This window comes from Canis aureus, chromosome 6 (genome assembly GCF_053574225.1).
Source record: "Canis aureus isolate CA01 chromosome 6, VMU_Caureus_v.1.0, whole genome shotgun sequence".
In the NCBI taxonomy this organism is placed as follows: Eukaryota; Metazoa; Chordata; class Mammalia; order Carnivora; family Canidae; genus Canis; species Canis aureus.
The window spans coordinates 5,728,912-5,750,644 of NC_135616.1; the positions used below are offsets into that span (position 1 = coordinate 5,728,912).

A 21,733-nucleotide genomic window follows, 5' to 3' on the forward strand; every position below is an offset into this window, starting at 1 on the left:
TAAAATATTTATAACACTTCTTGTCCCACAGTGAAAACACAAATACTGCTGTGAGAAGTTAATGTAATGTAGTTCACAAAATAATAACACAAACTAAATGATCAGAGGGAAGTTATCCATATTTAGCTTCATATCCCACTCATTTTATCATTTGAATACTGAGGGTTTTTCTTGCAGCAAAATATGATTTTCATTTTTGTTACCCAGTTGGTTTTTTATATTATTTGACTTTGGGAAATATTCACTGAAGCCTACTGACTCAAAGAAGGCAAACAAATGCAACTACCTGAAAATGCAAAGTTATAAGAACCTCAGATAAATGATTTATGTGACACTTCATTACCAAGTCTTCCTTAATATGAAAAATTGCAGTAGTTCCAAATGTTATTCAGATCAATAAGCAATAATATCTTCATTTGTAATGAAACGGTGCTACTTATATGCAGACTGTTCAAATATACCTCAAAGAAAAAGTTATTTATGGCACAGTTTCAAGCAGAGGAAATTTCTGACTTTGTGGAATTCAGAGTACAAGATATTAAAAGTGATGGTAGTGAAGACTAAGTGTTCTTCCAACTTAAAAAGAAATGTTGTATATAATACCAGACTTGCTGTAAGATAACTAAACCTTCTCTTCTATTACTATCACTGGGCCATTCAACAGGAAAACAATGTATGAGGACATTTTTTTTAAAGGGAATTTCCTGCCCTTATACCATATGAGGTTCACTTGGGATTATATCACTGTGAAAATAAAGTTTTACCCATGTCAGGAGTTTGGGGTTCACATAGGACAATGTTTGACTCTTGCTTGGAGAAACCTAAGAGTGAACAGTTGATTGGATTTGCTGCTGGTAAGCAAGGAGGGAAAGCAGTCATGGAAACAGATCTGCATGTTCACTAGTGGTGGGCAATGGTGTGTGTTGCCCTGGGCTATGTCTGGACTATAGATTGAAGTGGAGAGGCAGCTGCATATGGATCAGCAGGGCAGGTAATGGTGCTGGGCAGAAGCTGCCAACTGAAGTTTATAGTGGATAAACTGCTCAGATACCCTCTTCTGGGCCAAGATACTTACACCTCCAGATGCTGGGAGTATTGCTCACTAACAACTGCTAGCAAAGTTCCTCACCAGGAACTGCCATGGCCAAAGGGAGTAGAAGTACATAAGGGTATGCCTCCTTGCCATCAGCAGCTTGCATTCCCACGTGGGGGCACACAGACCTAATGCTTACCGCAAATCAAAGCATCTCAGAAGTGCATCCTAGTATCAAGGACTCCCAAAAGATTGGCTGAAGTGTTGGTGTGGCTGCACGGCAGTTCAGATTCTCCCTGTTATCTCCTGCTCCTGTCACATCCTTACAGGTGTTGTTCCTGAAATCATAACCCTCTTTCCTCCTTTCCTCTGCAATCACCTGAAAATTTCTGTCTCAGAATCCCAGGACACCCAACCTATGGTATATGTGGAAGTGGTTCTAGGAGCAGTATCTAAAACAGGATTTCTGAACTGGATTACATGCTGCTGCCATGATTTAGACAGAGTACTGACAGTCCTAACATACTGTGGTCAGGTCATTGTTCAAACTTTCAGGTCTTTTAGAAAAGTACCTGGAAAGTACTAATTGTAATGACTGTGCTTCTCTTCTCAAGCCTTCACAGCCAGGCAAATGCACCTTTCTCCATTCCTGAAGAGAAGTCTTCCTCAAAATAAGAGTAAGTTTTTGGGTTTAGACAGCACAGTGGAGAACAGTTTAATGGGATTTTCCTTAAGTCAGGAGGATTGAATAAAAGTATCTCTAAGACAGAATGAGTTTACAGCCTCCCCTCACCACTGTCAAACGTAATCCTCCTATGCTTGGCTTCTAGAATGCTAGAAAACATTCTTATGTTATCCAGACAGGAAAGTAGAATATTGCTTTCTGGAGAAACTATCTGTCCCAAGAGAAGGACCTACAAATACTGACATTTAGGAGACTTCTGACAAAACTGCTATCTTGTCCCCCAGACATATTATAGAGAAGCCCAACAGCCAACAAGCTCTGCACATTATACATCATGTCAATCAGGCTTTTTAGAGCTTCATTCAAATATGAAGGAACAGAAGTTTACAGAAAATCTCTAATGTGAGAAATACACCAAATCAGAGCAATAATATGTGAAAGATCTTGGGAAATCAGTGACCATGCAGGAAGTGGAATAAACCACTTAATATCCTCAGAGAGTTAAGATGGGCATCCAGGAACTGGAAATCTCATGGAGAGACTGAGAATCCCACATGGGATTAATGGTAAAGCAATATTCTAGGACAGCATCCATGCTACAGATCTAAAGAGCAACTAGTCCAAATCAGATCAGGATACAAGATATCTTGTATATAGGGGATATGAGAAATCCCCCATCAGTATTTCTCAAAAGTAGTAAGCTGATCAATGTGCTTTGTTTTATTTACAGGCATTCAGGCATTTAAGAGTTATGTCACAGAGTAAAGAAGAACAAAAATAGATGCATGGAAAACTAACAAAACAAACAAACAAACAAAAAAAAAACACAACCAAAAAACTACAAACAAGGCAATGTGTTAACCTAGAAAATAAAAAATCCAAAAAAGAAAAAACAATTATATATAGTGCAGTATTGACTGGTACAGACTAGACAGTATAGATTCTGTGAGTCTCTGAGCAGCAATAAAATCCTTTGCAGGAGGTCAATAAATAATAACTAAAAATTAAAAAACAAAGGCAGCTTCATCTTGTTAGAAATACAGAAGTAACTACTAGAATAAAAACCTACAATAGTTGCTTTTGGCAAAAGATTCTGGGAAGTGGGAAGAACAGGAGTCTGCAGTTATCTTTAAAAGCTGAATAGTACTTTTCAGCTTTCTAAATTATGTCCAAATATTCTTTGACAGAAGTAAAAAGTATGTAAAGAGAAAACCTATTTATCTGAAATGCAAAATCCTGCTTTAGAAACATTGCTTATAGTGCCCCAGGTTGTTCTGTTCTCATTGTAAGATTACTGCAACACAATTAAGCATTAAACACACTTAAAACATGAGCTTCATTACAACAAAGATGGGTTTAGTTTTATTTTAGAATGGGTTTATCTTTGATATCAACATGCCAAAGACTGAAAATGCAAATGGAATTTAAAACCTACCAGGGTTCATAGAGTTACAGCAAAACAAACTAAAAATGAAGTTTAAAGATGCCATTAATCTGTAAGCATATATAATCATGTTTGATTACGTTTTTAGTATACACGTAAGTCATCTAAATATGCTAAATAAATGTCTGCTAAAATTCAGGAATGAAGGTTGCATAACAAGAGGTTGTTAAAATTAATAAGTCTAAAAAAATATATAGGCAGGAGTACTCAGGCAAATTTTAACTGTAAGTAAAATCTGCCTTAACCACTACACCTAGTTATCTGACAGTAGAAGCCCTTGCAATAAAAATTTACCATCCTGTTTAATTATCAAGTCAGACAGATTTTATGAAGATAGGATATGTAAATCTGTCTATGATAGGGATTAGCAATGAGAAGGCAGAAAAAAGGAAAAATAAAACATAGATGAGCTGACCAGGTAATGAATGAAATAGGACATGAGATGGTATGACTAAGAAGTGAACTAACTAACTCTGGGTTGAATAAATACTTTGCAAATGTATACTGATTTTTCTATCATACTTACATCTCTGTGCCCACTACTAGCAGAATCATGGAGTGGAGTGTCATCATCTAATCCTTGTGTGTTAACATCTGCTCCAGCTGCTATAAGTATCTTAGCAACATCATAATATCCAACGTTGCAAGCTTCATGCAATGGCGTCCAGCCTAAAGTTACAATATTAATTTAACATGGTTAAACTGTACTAATTCAAAATATGTCTTTTAATAAACATAAACTGTGTGAGTTACACTGATTCTAATGCATGTAGTACAGAAGAAAAAAAGAATGATGAACAAGCTACTGGAAATAAACACCTAAGAACACTACCAATTTTACAGAAGGTTCATTTATGTTAGTATTATTGCCTTTGGGGATAAATTATCTTACCAAAATATTAAACATTTAAGCTTATCCAATGAATATAAATTTGCTATAATTTATAGTAATCATCTGAACTATGGAAAAAGAGCAGAGAAAGCAGACAAAACTTTTTTTTCAGACAAAATATTAATAAGCTTGTTAAAGGATTTCAACAAACAAAAAAACCCTATGTTTTAAGAGTTTTCATCTTTTCCAGACTTAATATCTACTTTAACTAAAATAAATTTGCCATTACAGTAACTTTGGTAATAAAAAAAAGTAACGTGTTCATGAAAGAAAAAATTAGAAAACAAAAAATACAAAGCAGAAAAGAAGCATCACCCATATTCCACCACCCAAATATAACACTTTCAAGGATCTAGTCTAAATCCTAAATTTTCTCCCTCTTAGACTTATTAATTTCTTAAGGTAGGCTCCATGCTTAGCATGGAGCCCATCTTGGGGCTTGAACTCATGACCCTGAGATCAGTATCTGAGTTGAGATTGGGAGTTGGACACCCAACAGCCTGAGGCACTCAGTCAGGGACCTCTAGATTTATAATTTTAAAGCAAAACTGGGAAAGTTGTTTACCTGTCTTCTACTTACTGCAGTGAAAATAATCTCCCATGTCATTAAACTTCTACAACACAGTATAACACTGATTGATACACCATAATTTATTTAAGCAAGATCCTATTACTGGGCATTTTGCAATTTTTAAAATATTAAAAACAATGCCGCAACAAATACCCTTACAACTAAATCTTCATGCATAGCCATGACTAAATATTTAAGGTAAGTTTTTAGAAATGGAATTAGTAGATCAAAACCCTTTTTGGTTTCTGAAATATAATGATGCATAATATATTCTTCTGATATATAATATGGAGTTTTCTTCTAGAGTGGATGCTATGCATTTTAAGTTTAATTCTTTAAAGCAGATCCTGTTCATTGCCCTTTTTACTATTCACACCAAATAGAGAAATGAATTCCAAGTGTGTTCTACTAGGGCTACATGTAAAGCAAAACAAAAACAAAATTTGGAAATGAAAAAACAGAGGGATATAGTTTTATTATATAGGAATAGAGAAGGCCTTCTAAAAGAAAATCAAAGAACCCATAAACAAAAAGATTAACTGGTATTATGTAAAAAATTAAAATTTTAGTGTAATAAACAACATTGAAGTGAAAATTCAAACATAGCCACAGAGAGTGAAAACCTTTATAATATTTGAGAGAATTAAAACCTACACTAAGCAAAGGGCTCTTACATATTAATAATACTCCCATAAGACAAATGGCCAAAAGACTCCATCTTGCAGGTCACAATATATACATAAATTTATAGTACGCACTAGAAGAAATATTCAGTGTCACTACTGATTAGGAAAATCCAAATTGGGCAGCCCCTGTGGCTCAGCGGTTTAGCGCCGCCTTCAGTCCAGGGTGTGGTCCTGGAGACTGGGGATCCAGTTCCGCGTCAGGGTCCCTGCATGGAGCCTGCTTCTCCCTCTGCCTGTCTCTGCTCTCGCACTCACTCACTCTCTCTCTCTCTGTGTCTTTCATGAATAAATAAATAAAATCTTAAAAAAAAAAAAAAAAGGAAAATCCAAAGTAAGGACTTTTTTCATTTGTCAGATTGTTAATAATTAGACTGATAATATCCAGCTTTAGTAAAGATGTTAAGAAAACGGCTCCTGATAGTAGTGTATACTGATAAAAAAAATTTTTTTGGGGGGGGGCATTTGCCTGTATTAAAAAAATTTTTAAATATGCATCCCCTTAACAGCTTCTGTTCTGAAATTCTAAAACCCTTCTATAACTATACACTGAATTACTTTTGTAGGAGTGTTCAATAAAGTATTGTCCATTGAATCTATACTATGCAACAGTATGCAGCTATTGAAATGAATCAAATAGAACCACTTATATGTATTGACAGAAATATCTGTAAGACATTCAGTAAAAAAAAGTCAGGTTACAAACCTAAAGACTGATAGTATAGATGGAATGATTTAATTTTTTTAAAAAAGCCTATATATGAATAAATGTTCACTTTATACATATGATAAAAATGCACAGAAAGGATAACCTCCAAATTGGTAACACTTCTGTGGCAAAAAAAAAAAAGAGAAGAAGAAAAACTATACTGTACAATGTGAAACTAAAGGGATCTCTATATTGTTCCCTACATGCTTTAACTGTTTGAATTCTTTACAGTAAGAATGTACTGGTATGGTATTTGAGTAATTAAAATAAAACACTAACATGCTCAAAGTTCTCATGTTCAACTGAATAATGTCCTTCAAAGACTTATGAAATAACATTTTGGAAAATTCATCTATAATAGAATCTAAATTGGATAAAGAATTTTATGGTAATAGGTAATTTTAGGATTTAGACTAGATTCTTCAAGTTTAATATTTAAAAATTTGAGAATCTGAGTAGTAGTTCTTTTTTTTTTTTGGTTTTATTTATTTATTCCTGAGAGACAGAGAGAGGCAGAGACATAGACAGAGGGAGAAGCAGACTCTATGCAGGGAGCCCGATGTGGGACTCGATCCCGGGACTCCAGGCAGATGCTCAACTCCTGAGCCACCCAGGCATCCCAAAAATTTGAGTAGTTCTTGACACAGAATTGCAGCAGAGGATCAGGGTTTTATGTACATAGTCCCAAAGAATTTTATAATAAAATATACTTTTAGAACTTTTTTGTTTCAGCAAGAGGAATGTAGGAATGCAGATAACACAAGAATCTGTTTAGATGATAAATTTTGGTTCCTGAGCATTAATCTTATAATAACTAGTCTTACCTGCAAAATCTTTCACATTCACATTTGCCCCTAAACTTATTAATTCTTTGACTTGTTTCACGTCTCCTCGAATAGCTGCCATGTGTAAAGGAGTTTCACCACGTTCATTTCTTTTATTAACTTTATCTTTTTGTCGAGATGAGGAACTGGGAGTTTTCTTCTGGGCTGGTGTTGTTTGTGATGGATGATTTGGTGTGGAATCTGTAAGAAAAAAGGTAGTTAACAAAAATTTTAAGGCTAAATATTTTGTATGTTCATTGGTTTGTAATATGTAATTTCCTGGAATGGGGGAATATCTTCTCACCCTAACATTCCAAAACTTGGCTTAGATGATATATTAATATTTAACCAAATACATGGAAATTTTCCTTTAGGGTTTTCAAATATTGCATGAGCAAATTTAGAAAAAATGTTTTATTCTGTCAATTTATAAAACTGGCTTAAAGTGATAACGAAGTATCAAATATGTGCCCTAAAAGTGTTGCTCAATGAATAACCGGATAAACTGAAAAACAAAAACAAAACAAAAAACAAAACACAAAAACACCAAAAACCCAAAAAACCAATCCCAACGTATGTTATTTTAGTATTCCAACACCTAGATGAAATGACATTGAAGGCTAGAGTTCACACTTCTAACTCAAAGTTCTATGCTAAATTAAACATTGAGGTCATAGCTGATTTTAGCATAACAATGAAGCTTAAGATCAGCAAGAAATAAGGACAGTCTGGGAAAGACTTTAAAAAAAATGGGCTGATAAAAGAGAAAACAATTTGCTTTGTTTTGATTCTCATCTTTTGATTTTTGCTCCAGTCGCCAGTCGCCATACCAAAAACAAGAAGATTAAACAAGATGATACCCAAAGTTCTCCCTCTTGTCCAATTTCAGAATTACTTGGAAAAAAACAAAACACAATAGGTTCCTTAATCAGTTAAGGATTTCAGACATGTACACTGTTAATAATTAATTCTGAGGATTTACAACTATTTAAAAGAAACTATTCTATGAGAAGAAAAGTCTATGGAAAATAAATTTCTTGCATCATAATTTTCTTGCAAACTGATATGATTAGAGAACTAAAGTACTATCATTCTTTCCTCAATTAGAAAAAAACTGCACATTAATTTTGGATTTTGCATCAGTTTCCTATCTGGACTTCTATATTGTACACTCCATAAAAGCAAGGATAGTTGTCTACCTTATTAATTACCATATCTCAATGTTTAGAAGACTTCTTGGCACATGGTTCTTGGGATATGGTGAAACTCTTGCAGTATTTGTTGAATGAATACACGAATTTTACTATAATCTTTTTAAAAAATATTTTATGTTTTTGAGGGAAAGGGCATGAGCAGGGGGAGGTGCCAGGGAGTGGGAGAAGCAGGCTCTCTGCTGCGCACGGAGCCTGCCTTGAGGCTGGATCCCAGGACCCCTGAGATCATGACCTAACCAGAGCTGAAGTCAGATTCTTAATGGACTAAGCAACCCAGGTCCCCCATGAATTTTACTATGATCTTTATAGTCGAATTATTTACTAAGAAACTTAGCTATTCAACTTCTTAAAAATGACAGAATATATTTTTTATTCATGCAACTTGCAAGGAATTAATTCATACAAAATTTTGTTCATTATTTCAAAATAATATTCACATACATAAAAGTCATACGATCCATAATGGCAATCAGGATAAACATAACATAAACATGTAAAATTAATTATGTAATGGATAAAATAATGAATCCTAAACATAACATAAACATGTAAAATTAATTATGTAATGGATAAAATAGTGAATCCTAAACTGCATGTATGTTTATATTTTGGCAAACAGCTTTGTATTTCAAGAGCTTTCTACTCTAGTTCTACATATAATAAAGCTGACTACCGATCATTAAGTGAAAAGAATCAACTGCATTATCATGTGATCTTATTTATATTTTAAAACACAAACAACACAGGGAGCCTGGTTGGGTCAATTGGTTGAGCATGTGACTCTGGATCTCAGAGTTCTGAGATCAAGCCCAATGTTGGGAGTAGAGTTTACTTAAAAACAAAAACAATCCACAAACCAAAACCAAACTACAACAAAAGATACGTATTTGCATGTTTATGCCTAGAATATTTCTAGATAAAATACTGGAGATGAGGCAAGATTAACCTTCTGCCTTTTAATTTATTCTAAGAATAGAGGTTTCTGGTATTTGAAAAGTGAGTCTTTAAAAGTAAGTCTTCTCAGGGCACCTAGGTGGCTCATTTGGTTAAGTGTCTGACTCTTGATTTTGGCTCAGGTCATGATCTAAGGGTCATGAGATCAAGCCTCTCGCTGCACATGGAGCTTGCTTAAGATTTGCGCGCATCTCTCTCTCTGCCCCACTCCCCCTGACTCCCTGCTTGTGCATGCTCTCTCTCTCTCTTTTTAAAGATTTTATTTATTTATTCATGAGAGACACACATAGAGAGAGAGAGAGAGAGGCAGAGAGAGAAGCAGGCTCCATGCAGGGAGCCCGACGTGGGACTCGATCTCGGGTCTCCAGGATTACTCCCTGGGCTGAAGGCAGCGCTAATCTGCTGAGCCACCTGGGGATCCCCACGTTGAAAGTTTTAACAGTGCACAGTATCTTTAATTTGGCTATAGTCTTTCAGAAACTGGCTGGAAAGGTAGGAAAATAACCCCAAACAACATGCTCTACTTAAAAAAGCAGGAGGCCTTAAAACACATTTATTAGTGAAAGATACCAGACATACCATGATTTGATGGAATCTATAATACACAGAAACTCTAAGAATTTTACCATGTCATCATAGTTTTTTTTTTTTTGTATAGTTTTTTTTTTTTAAAAAAGAGCCAATATGAGAAAATTTTCCTAGAGAAATTGTCCTTATTAGTGCATTTCAACAGGGTGTGTTATATTACCCAAAATCTTATACGGAGATGCTTTGAATTCAGAGCCAGACACAACTGATTTACTTTATCACAGTTAATGAGGACTGTCTGTACAACTTAAAATTTTTTTGTGTTGTTAGTTGCCAAAATGCATTCAATGCTCAACAGTAATTACCTTCTCAGCCCAGGTATCTGGATTTTATCTACCTTTTTATAGCTCCTTTTAATTAATTAACAGGTTGGGTGGTTTGTTCCTTGTTGTTTTGGTTCTACTAGAAACCCATCTAATTTTTTTTTTTGGAGGGCACAGAATAGGAATAACCCCCCACCCACATACATGTAGTACACCACCTTAATTGGAAGTGTGAAATGAAATATGAAATAAATTGACGTAGTACGCTGCAAACATTTTTACTTTTAAAGTAATTTAGATCTCGCACCAAAAAAAACCATGGATAACATTATTGCTTCTAAAAGAGAGGAAAAAATAAAACAAGATGAAATCAGAGAGGAAGATAAGTCATAAGAGATCCTTAATCATAGGACACAAACAGGATCGCTGGAGGGAAAGTGGGTAGGAGATAGGATAACTGGGTAATGGACGTTAAGAAGGGCACATGATATAACGAGCACTGGGTGTTATATTAGACTGATGAATCACTGAATTCTACTTATGAAGCTAATAATACATTATATGTTAATTAACTTAATTTAAATAAAATTAAAAAAATAAAAGTACTAATGTGGTAAGATTACCAGTTTATCATATCAGCAGGGTGCTAGCAAACTGAAAAGTAAACTATAAACCTCGAAGCAGCTTTACAGAAACTGGGGTAAAAGATTCTTTAGTAAAGTGAAAGCACACACTGTGTGGATTTCTCAAGTTGAGTAACCATTTCTAAATTACCCGTTTTAGTTGACAAATATTTACTGAATGATCACTAAATACAAAGATCCCTGCTCTTACAGGCCCTCATCTGGTGACAGACAATAGAAAATTATCAAATGTAAAATTACAAACTTATTTTAAAAAGTTGTTACTAAATTCAAGAAAAAAATTAAAATTTTAAGTAGTTGAAAGTTTAAAGTAGTTAATGTTAAGATAAAGGTAGAGAGTCTGAAGAAAACTAAGAATACACATTATCTCAATAACGGTGTCACCTGGACTGTTGTCTCTTGCTGTCATCTGCATAAGAAGTGCCATCTGCTTCCGCTCAGAGAGTGGATAACCAAAAAGAATGCTAACTGGTGTGGACTTCTTATTTCCAGCTTCCTTTTTTGTTTTCTTCTTTTCTGGACCTTCTTTCTCTGGAATTATTAATAAATATGTAAGAATCTGAAACAAAGGTAAGCACTGAAAAGCAAAACATAAGAAAACTCTAAAAAAAACAGATACTAATCATGTATATGAGAAATACGTATAATATACAGACTAGCAATAATGTTGACAAAAGAACACTACACTTATATAAGCAATTTTCTTCCTGAATGCTTTGAAAAAAAATATATTCTTAACTCTACTGTTTTCTGAGAATTAAGAACATTTAGAAGTTTGTTCCTAGTAAAATTTGTATTTTAATGATTTGTTCTTTTAAATTTTAACTTCAATAATACTTCAAACATTCCTTAGTATTGATTGTATCTTTGAAACTTCTCTTTCATTTATTATAATTTTATTCTTCTTAATTATTGCTAAGCCCTTGTAGCAATGTTCCTTCAAATTACTTCCCCAACTTCACTGATGATTTGTACAATCTTCTAACAAGATTAAGTATTTAAGACAAATCTCATCACACAAAGTAATTATTGTAAAAAAGCATCAGATCACTTTATTCCCGACACAGGATAACTGAATATGGTATTAATGGTATTAATCAAAGCTAAAAATGAGCAAATTAAAAATTCTCTGTGTGTGTAGGTTCATGGGAGCATTTGACAATCAGCAAAGATTAAAAATATCTAAGGATTTTTTTCAAAGAGATTTGATCCATTAAAAAAAAGCCTTTCTTCTAATTTGTTCTTTCTTCTAATAATGTTCTGTATACTTTGGTTCTCTCATAGTTAATGAGGAACTGTGATTGTTGTTTTAATGATTTTCCATCTAAATAACAAATCTTTAAATACAATGAATGTACTTCTTACCTAAAATTAAAATATTTAAGGTGTAAAAATTTTATGAAAAGTAGAAATTAAAAAAAAAAAAGGAGTAAAATCTAGTAATTTGAGGAAATAAAATATACATAGAATCCAACCTTAAAATACTTTCTAAAGCTGGGGGGAAATTTTCCTATTTGCAAAATAATGATTTTTCTGCTTCTAATGGCATTTTCACACAATGTTTTAAGAAGAATATGCTCTAAAGTGATACATACTTAGTTTACAGGAAAAAGTGAGATACTTAAAATTCATTTTAGAATTCTAGCTACCAAATGATCAAAGACATAATGATTACATTTTGGAAAACAATGTAATTGTACATATTCCAAATATTCAAGCAAAAATTTAAATCAGATACTAGCATCCAATCTGAACTTTTTCTTTAATTGAGTTACCTTGGCCTTTTGTCTGAATTCATACTTTACATGAGATAGGAAAAGAAGGTAAGAAAACAGATGCTGGTATAAGATAGCTAGGTTAGAAATAACATATACCATTCTTTGAAATTGTGTTATTAATCTGTCCCAAAGTGCGCTTTTTCAAATTTAAAGCATTCAATGAAACTTTGACCATTTGGGATCTATCCTGTGGAGAACTTGTTTCCTGACCTTTCATAAGTAAAAAATGATATTAATTTGAGAAAGTTTGGTACTTCTCAAGTATAACTGAAATATGTATTTATTTGTCCAAATAACGGGTCAGAATTTTAAAATTTAAATGTAGGAATATTGACACATGTGCTCATTTAACACAATCTCCTATAGACTTGAAATTCCACTGAGCCACTCGAAGACTTAAGACTACTTAAGTCTTAAGACTTAGAAAGACTTAAGATTTCTTTAGTCTTAAGACTAAAGAAAAACAGATTTTCAAAAATCCAACATCCTATCTTTCAAGATTCAGAGGAATTTAAGAAATAGAGATGTCTCAGTCTTATAATTGTGAAAACTAACATTTTCTTTTTAGGACTTGTCAGAATAAACAAAAAGATCAACACTGTCACATCTCAACTAGGCGTAGAGTATATTAAGGAGAAGAGACACAATTACTTTCTTGGGAAACTGGTTCATAAACCAATCGATGTCTTAAAAAACTAAAGAATATGACTTCCCACAAAGCAGCTACTGTGAAAGGAGTGGAGCAATGGAGCTGTAACTCAATTGGAACGTGTATATTTCAATTCTGAGAAAAAATGCTGCCATTGCTCTCTGGTTTTAAAGCATCCACATATCTAAAAGGTGCTTGTTATATTTTGACTTCCAGCAACGATACTCAGATCACGGATGGTTTCATCCCATAAAGCTCTTTCAGGTACACCTGGGCCACAGGTAGTCCTGTTTAGAAAAGTATACCTAGACACAGTAAGTGTAGACCTTTAAAATTTAATGCTGACTGTAAACATGTCCTTCACCCTGAAATTTTGATAAACAAATACTACAGATTTATCAGCTCAATTAATAGCTTTTAGGATAATTTTAATTATTTGGTTCTATACTATCCTCACCCAGCTCCACAAATTTATAAAACAATATAAAATATACCCACAACAGAAGGTTTCTTTCAGTTTTTATAGATAAATGTCATATGCTGAAAACTGGATACCCAGGGACTAAATAATATTTTACATTACAAAAAAGTTAGAGATACAATGTAAGCCCGTTAAAAAAAAAAAAAAAGGACAATCAAAACACCTTGACTAGTTTTTCATATACTAGAGAGTATTTATATATTCTCCCATATTCTTCCATCTGGAGCAATTATGAAGAATACATGGTGCCATCGCCAAATACAGTGGTTCCAATGGTAATGGCATTTCTCCAGGAAAGCTGCTGTTTTAATCTACTGTTAAGTGTAACATGGGCAACAAAGTCAATAGACTAAAGACAGTTCGATCCAAAATTTAATTTTTTTTTTAAAAACACTGCATGATTAAAGAGTAAGATGACATTGTCCATGAAGACCAGTACACTTGAGATTTCTTGGGAAGAATACAGAGCAAAAGAAATCAAGGACCTTGGATATCTCCCCATAGGGACTGCTGCACTACCAAGGGGCTGACTTTTATACTGTTTTCTATGTGAATAGTGGCCCCATGTTGTGCTATATATACAAATACTAAGTGGCGGTACACAGTAGTCCTGCTTGTAATGTTCATACGTAGCATGTGTTGGATATGATGCACTAGATACCACAAACAAAAACTGGAAAATTCAGTGTTACTTATGTAAGTTGACTTATTTAACCAAAGATATCTATATATGGGTTTGAAAGGAAGTTATTTATAGTACAATTACTTGTAAAAGTGACAGAAACCACTGGCTAAACAGGTGCCCCTGATAATCTAATTACCTGAGTATGTTCTGTAAGAAGATATAAGTCTCTCCCCCCAATTTTCACTTGTATGTCCTGGATCTGAATCTACAGAATGAGAAGAGACAGGAGAAAAAGAAAAAAAGCACACGAAGGGAAATGCAGAATTCAACAAACCAACATTTTTCAAAAGACACTAGTATATGATCTATCATTGTTTTTCCAAAAAAAATATTTTTAAGGTAAAGCCAAAAGCATATTTAAAACACAGGTTTGGCTGAAGATTTCAGCCTGGCTACGATTTCAGTTTCTTCAACTGAAATATTAAAGTTGACAAAGTCAATCATGCACTTTGCAATAATAGATATTACTGATACTGCTTATTAAAAGATATCTCCCTTGAGGCTATATATTTTTTTCAATCTCTGAATATGATAAAAGAAGTAATCCTATATCACTGCTTTTCTGGTTAGAATTTGTCTTTAGAAAACCTGAATAACCCTTTTTGTTCTATGAATGCCAAACTACTCAGAAGACGCTTTGGACAGCAGTATCATTCTAGACCACAAGCTTTCTATAAATTACATACATTTTGAGTGGTATGAATTACTATACTGACCACTACTTAAGACTTCTTAGAAAGAAAGCAGCCTAAAATCAAAACAAGGTTTATCAGCTAAGAATATGGAATGCTGCCTAACAATTTTTGACAGATAATAATATTTTTCCAGTTGACTTTTGGCAATATGGCCAGAGCAGATAATTTTTACTTATAAACAATATGCCATTTTAACTCACAATATTATTTTGATTTTCATATACTCAACTTATTGACATACACTTTTCTTTCTGGGATCATTATTATAGATATTATTCATGAATTCAGTTAGGTATAAAGAAACAAGTGTTGAAAAAAAGAAACCAATTTAGAAAACAAATAAAACATAGTATTTGAAACTTTTAAAGATAAAATTAAAAAAAAAAGTTTAGTGATAGTGATGAGAAGGCTCACTCAAATGAAAGGAAAATAAGTGATAAAATAACATTTAGGCCAATTCTAAACCAAACTGGTAAATGGATTCAATGAAAAGCCTTTTAAGGAACACTTATATTTCAAAACTGAACACATTAGCAACTAGAAAAATTCCACGATGAGTAGTTGGTATTTCATTTAAAAAACAAGAAGAAATGGCCCTCATACACTGCAAAGAAAAGAAAATGCAGCAACCAATAAATTGTGCCAACAAATCTAATTAAATGGATTACTGAAAGTAGATCATATTATTGTGACAGATTAAAGCACAATGGATAAATTGAACTTTCAATTATATTAATATAAGGAAGTAGTATAACAATTTATTCAAATCTTCCCTTGGTGGGATATTAATCCACCCTGACTTCACACACCCTTTGGCTTTAACTCAAATAAGTATGTTTATATTTGGTGCATTTGAATGTGTATTCTACAAAGATTTAATTCAGGAGTTGACTTAAAAGCTTCCATATCTTGTCCTTTGACTCACCCACTTAACCCTCTGTGCTATATTGAGACCAGACTATATTGAGTCCAGTGCTCCCTATGAGTTTTTTGTAAAATACTCAGTTCTAAGCAGAGCAATTCTCTCCCTAATACATTTTTTTGTAGCAAAGACAAATAATACTTGTATTTTTAAAGCCATCTCTTTAATATTCTGTTTTGGGTTGCAAGAGAGTAAAAAAACAAAGAATGATTAAAAAGGTTTGCACTGTAAAATTAAAGATTTTTAATTAAAGTAGAAGTTTTAAAGATAGGGGATGGACAAGAGAAAATCTGTAATAAATAATGTCCATGAAAATCATCAAAAGGTGATTATTAAGCAAAGCACTGATTTTATCTGCTACTTTAACGTAGTTACCAGAAAAATTATATTTGTTTTTTTTTTTTTTAAAGTTCGTCTCTCCAAATTTGAGTCTATTAAAAGGCATCAGGAAAATAGAACTTCTAAGGCTGGATGGCAGAAAAGATTTAGTTTAAAACATGTGAACGTGCTCTAAAACTGCCACCATGGACTTTGGGAACAGATCATATTGTGCCTCTTTGGATTTTCTCATGCCACGTTATCTACATATGCCAAAAGAAATAAAAATTAGTAAGTAAATAAATAATGCCTAAGAAGAGAAAACAAGTATTTTTAAAAAGTGAAGGATATTGTATCTTTCTACTTATTTAAACATACAAATTAAAATGATGAAGTACACTGGTTTATCTCCACAGAACTCTAGCTCTATCAAACCTAAAGGAAAACATGTGCCCCAATGTTATTTGAGGTTAAAGAACATTCATATACTTTTGGTGGCTTTGTAACAAGACATAGCTATTTTGGAGAAACATCACAGAAATATTTAACTCTTAATCCTGTACCCCTAACTCCTGAGAATGAATAAGAAAGAATTCAGGGTATAATAAAACACAATCTGCAAAGATGCTGGTGATGGTATTACTCCTAATAAAGTAACTGCAAATTTAGTTGGAAGGCCAACAAAAGGCTGTCGCATGTATCCTCAAGATAGTTGTATTTAGTATTTTCATGTTGAGGGATTATGGCTTTCCCCTGAATGCCTTTAGACTAGAAAAGAAAAGAAGTAGGATTTTTTTGACTGACAATGCAGGAATAAAATTCATGTAGGCAGAAACATTAATAACTGTTACAGATAAAAGTAGTTTTCAGTAATTACTGAACTTAAAACTATACAGAGCGTCAGTTTTTTAAGATGCCTATCCAATATTCATTCTCTCCTGCTTAGCAGAAATATGCCAATTTTGATAGAGTGACAAATATGTCCAGCTAAAAGTAGTTAACTTTCCAGACTCCCCTGGTTAGGACGGCCTAACTAATGAGATGTAGGCAGAAGTTCCTGGGGAGGCTGTTTCATCAATGAAAAGGCAAATGGAAGAAAGATACTTTTATTGTTGGCCTTCCTTTCCTACTTTTTGCCCACGGGGAGGCAGAAGATATCATGTAACTATAAAGCAAAATGCTTAAGGACAAAGCCCATGTACATTACACATTAAGGGCAAGAGTGCAGAACGATGACAACATCCCAGCACCTGATGGTACCACCTCTCCACTGCCTACACCTGGGTCTTATTATATTAGACTACAAAAATCCCAATCTATTTAAGTCAGTGTTAGTTTTCTGTTTTAACTAACACATCACAAATGGATTTTACATGCTATGTCACTTAAAGATCTTAATTCTCTGAAGCTGGCATTACATGCACTTTTACAAATGAGAAAATCCGAGTTTATATTATATAAAGGGCTCAAATTTTTTTTTTTTAAGGGCTCAAATTTTTTTTTTTTTTTAAGGGCTCAAATTTTTTGGCCAGGGCTAATAGGGAGCTGAGCAGGGACTCAACATTGGTCTGTCAGACCCCAAGGCCTCTGTTAATAAACACTATTCCGTGATTTACTTCTACGGTAACTATAATTAACTTACTCTGCCAGGATTCTAGACAAGGAGAGATTGAAAGTAAAAGCTAAAATAAAAGAAAAAAAAAAGAAAAAAAGTAAAAGCTAAAAGTAAGTGATAAAGCAAGCTATAAGTATATAAGTATAAGGAGTAATTTGTCTCAAGATAAACAGTTGCTTCCACAGGGTTAATGAGTCACTCTCTATACTGGCCCCTTAACATTTCATGGGACAAAATTTATGGGAATTTTCTGACAGGACAACACGGGATAGAAACTGAAATGATATAAGCAGATATATCGGAGATTTGCTGAAATAAACATTATGATACAGCTATATTGGCACGACCTCAAGTTATGCTGTAATTTCCCCCAAATTTTGTCTAGTCAAGCAATTACTTTTTCACAGTGTCATTAAAAAAAAAAAAAAGATTTATTTATTTATTTGGGAGGGGGCAGAGAAAGAGGGAAAGAATCACAAGCAGACTCCACAATGAGTGCAGAACCTGATGTGGGGCTCAATCTCATGTCCCTGAGATCATGCCCTCAGTCAAAATCAAGAGTTGGAGGCTTAAAAAAAAAAAAAAAAAAAAAGGTTGGAGGCTAATCAAATGAGCTACCCAAGTACCAATATAGTGTTATCTTTTTAAAAATTAATAAATAATTAAGAATTAGGAAGTTGCCATTTGATGGCAACTTATTGCCATTATTGCTAATTTTGGTGACTGCTAAGGTTTCCTTGAATAGTATGGATATCTTTTTTTTTTTTTAATAATGTGTTTTACAGAAATAATTGTGTTCATTATTTTCAAAATTCAACCCATACAAAAAACAGAGAAAGTAAAAAATCATCCCAAATCCTGGAAACAAACTGTTAACATCTAGTAAGCATCATTCCAAGCATTCCTCTAAATATATATAAGGAGAAAGGAATTGGGTGTGTGGGGGAGTTAATTTACATACAAATAGAAAAATATTATGTGTACTATTTAAAAATAAAAACTGCAAGATTTTTTAAAAAAGATTTTATTTATTTATTCATGAGACAGACAGAGATAGAGAGGCAGAGACATAGGCAGAGGGAGAAGTAGGCTCCATTCATAGAGCCCAATGTGGGACTCAATCCCAGGACTCCAGGATCATGCCCTGAGCCAAAGGCAGACATGCAACCACTGAGCCACTAAGGCGTCCCAGCAAGATTTTATTTTAATCCAACATAAAAAGAAGAATAACTAGGGCACCTGGTTGGCTACTCTTGATCTCAGGGTCATGAGTTCAAGCCCCACATTGGGCACAGAGTTTACTTTAAAAAAATAATAAAGAAACTTCTTCCTCTCTAAAAGAGATATCATATACTAAAATATAAACACATATATAGGTAAACATATATATGAAATAATTTTAAATAAAGATTCAAAATTTTAAATAATTTTTAAAAACCATATATATTTCAGTTGTAGACAACATCAGTTATTTCCTTGCTCTGAAAGATAAGGTGAGTAGCACTGTTAACATTTTCTCCTTATTCCCAACTCCCCACTCTTTTATTTAACCTAAGTCACGATTTACAATATTTACATTTTTGTTCTGGGCCCGTATATACCCATTAGGTTTAGGCTTAGTTCTACAATGAAATAGTCTTTTATATTTAAACAATCTTATCTTTCCATGCATGTGTTAATATATGTCTTGTGAACACGTACATATAAATACAAATATAGGGATCCCTGGGTGGCGCAGCGGTTTGGCGCCTGCCTTTGGCCCAGGGCGCGATCCTGGAGACCCAGGATCGAATCCCACATCGGGCTCCCGGTGCATGGAGCCTGCTTCTCCCTCTGCCTGTGTCTCTGCCTCTCTCTCTCTCTGTGACTATCATAAATAAATAAATAAATAAAAATTAAAAAAAAAATACAAATATATAGAATCTGACTTTTAAAGCAATCAAACAGCATTTATTACTTCATAACCTATTTTTAAATTTTGTATGCAATGAACATCTTTTCATTTCATGTATTCTTCTACAATGTTATTTTTAAGAGTAAAAATCATATTTCTCCACTGAATTTACCGTAATTGAACAAATTCTCTATTACTTGACACTATTCTCCTGGGTTTATTTTTGCTATTATAAATGTGAAGACAAACACACAAAGATAATTTTCATTGTCATCAATTACTTATATAGACTAAATAAGTCAAATGTTAACAAACTTTTGGGTTTTGGATAAATCCTTTCATATTTACTCCCAACAAAATATTCCTATTATTCAGACCAACTAAAAGCAAGTTCCTATTTCTGGCCAGTGACTAGCTGGTATGATTTAGGCCAACAATTCTGTCAATTGTTATATATTGTATTTCTTTGGTTACTATTGCTATTTTTTTAAAATTTATTATTTGCCAACTGCAATTCTGTTGTTCTAAACTATGTGCTTGTATCTTTTCTCCATTTTCTCATTTTTTTCTCTTCACATTTCAGAGACCTTTAAATACTAAAATATAAGGAGACAAGGATTATCATGTATGTTGTAAATATTTCTCCCTTTATATCTTTATAATTTCAGCTAATCATTTAAAATATAGTATACAGGGACGCCTCGGTGGCTCAGCAGTTGAGCATCTGCCTTTGACTCAGGGTGTGATCCCAGGGTCTGGGATTGAGCCCCACACTGGGCTCCTTGCAGGGAGCCTGCTTCTCCCTCTGCCTACATCTCTGCCTCTCTCTGTCTCTCATGAATAAATAAATAAAATCTTTAAAAAATCAATAAAATAAAAATATAGTACACAATATGTTAAAAGATCAATGTCAAATATGGGGCTTGGTATTGTAATTATTTTCATATAGAAAATACCTCTTAATGGTACTCTTCTACATTTTTTTAAAATTATAAATATAAGACAGATGGATTATAAATAAGACATTTTGCTTGGGCCTGGGGCAATTCTTATTAGTACCCTGGTGTGTGTGTGTGTGTGTGTGTGTGTGTGTGTGTGTAGGTGTGTGTGTGCATGCATACACAAGCAAAACTAAAGCCTACATCTACCATTTACTAAAATTTATAAATTTAGCCTACCAAAAATGTTCAAATCCATTAAAATCCTGTTTAGTGTTAGCATGTAACCTTTCCAAAAGCAATGTAAGAGTTTGTTATAAAACAATCTTAATGAGAGAGAGCCACAACATCCTGCTACATTCATGTAGTGGAAAAATTGTAGCAGGAAAAAGTATACAAACTAATAAAATATGAATTCGATTATGCTTATTCAGTGCTTAAACTTTGTGCCTTTCTAAGTAACATTTTCTCCTTTTACTCTAAGTAAAAGACAAATAATCTTGGTTTTGCTCAGCTGATCTGATAATAAGGTTCTCATGGGAAATTTATTATTTTGAAACCTTATTTATTTCTAAAAATATGTTAATGTTCTTTGGATTCATCTAAATCTCTCCTTCAATTACTAGTAGAAATATCACTGTCATTGGAAAACAAAACCAGTTTAATGCAAGTACTTTAAAAATGACAGACAAGAGGACTTCCAGGGAGAAAATATGAGAAAAGTTAAATCTTATCTACCTAAAGCCATATTAAGCACCTTCTCAGCTAAGTGATCAATAGTTTGAGAATGCAGCATAAGGATAAGGAGTCATTCTTCAGAAAGACAGACCGAATCTCTAGAAGACGTCAGTGTAACTTGAAATGAACATAGCACAAAATATCTTAATCACTGCAAAAAAGACTAATTTCAAGGCTTAAAAATGTCATGTTTAAGAACAATTTCTAATTCAAGCTAAAACAGACAGCAAAATGTACAAAAAGAGACATACACAAAAGTGTATGATAAAATGTAAGTACTTTCTAAAGCTATGTTAGCACAAGGTGTTTCAAAAATCTTGAGAGTATTTTCAGATTCTAGAGTCAAGATCATTTCCATACTGATGATTAAGATGGCTAGGAAGGTATAAATAGAATATGATCTCTGTACATAAATTCAGATTGGAACACTTTCCGTGAGTGAAGCTGAAACATTCTTAAAAACAGCTCATTATTAATATTTCATGCAAGAGATAAAACAATTGTGATAAACACCAA

General features: G+C 33.4%; 1 protein-coding gene across 6 annotated transcripts in view; it reads right to left on the bottom strand.

Moving 5' to 3' along the window:
* Positions 1–21,733, bottom strand: part of ANKRD12 (ankyrin repeat domain 12) — a 124,532-nt gene that overhangs the window by 58,628 nt on the left and 44,171 nt on the right. For 4 of the 6 annotated variants that reach the window (XM_077899972.1, XM_077899974.1, XM_077899973.1 and 1 more), the window contains exons 4-7: positions 14,234–14,302; positions 10,889–11,035; positions 6,842–7,042; positions 3,689–3,831 (exon numbers count right to left, since the gene is read on the bottom strand). In XM_077899972.1, the coding sequence (XP_077756098.1) occupies positions 3,689–3,831; positions 6,842–7,042; positions 10,889–11,035; positions 14,234–14,302 (560 nt within the window). The remainder of the gene's footprint in view (positions 1–3,688; positions 3,832–6,841; positions 7,043–10,888; positions 11,036–14,233; positions 14,303–21,733) is intronic. The other 2 variants (XM_077899976.1, XM_077899977.1) reach the window with 1 other exon arrangement.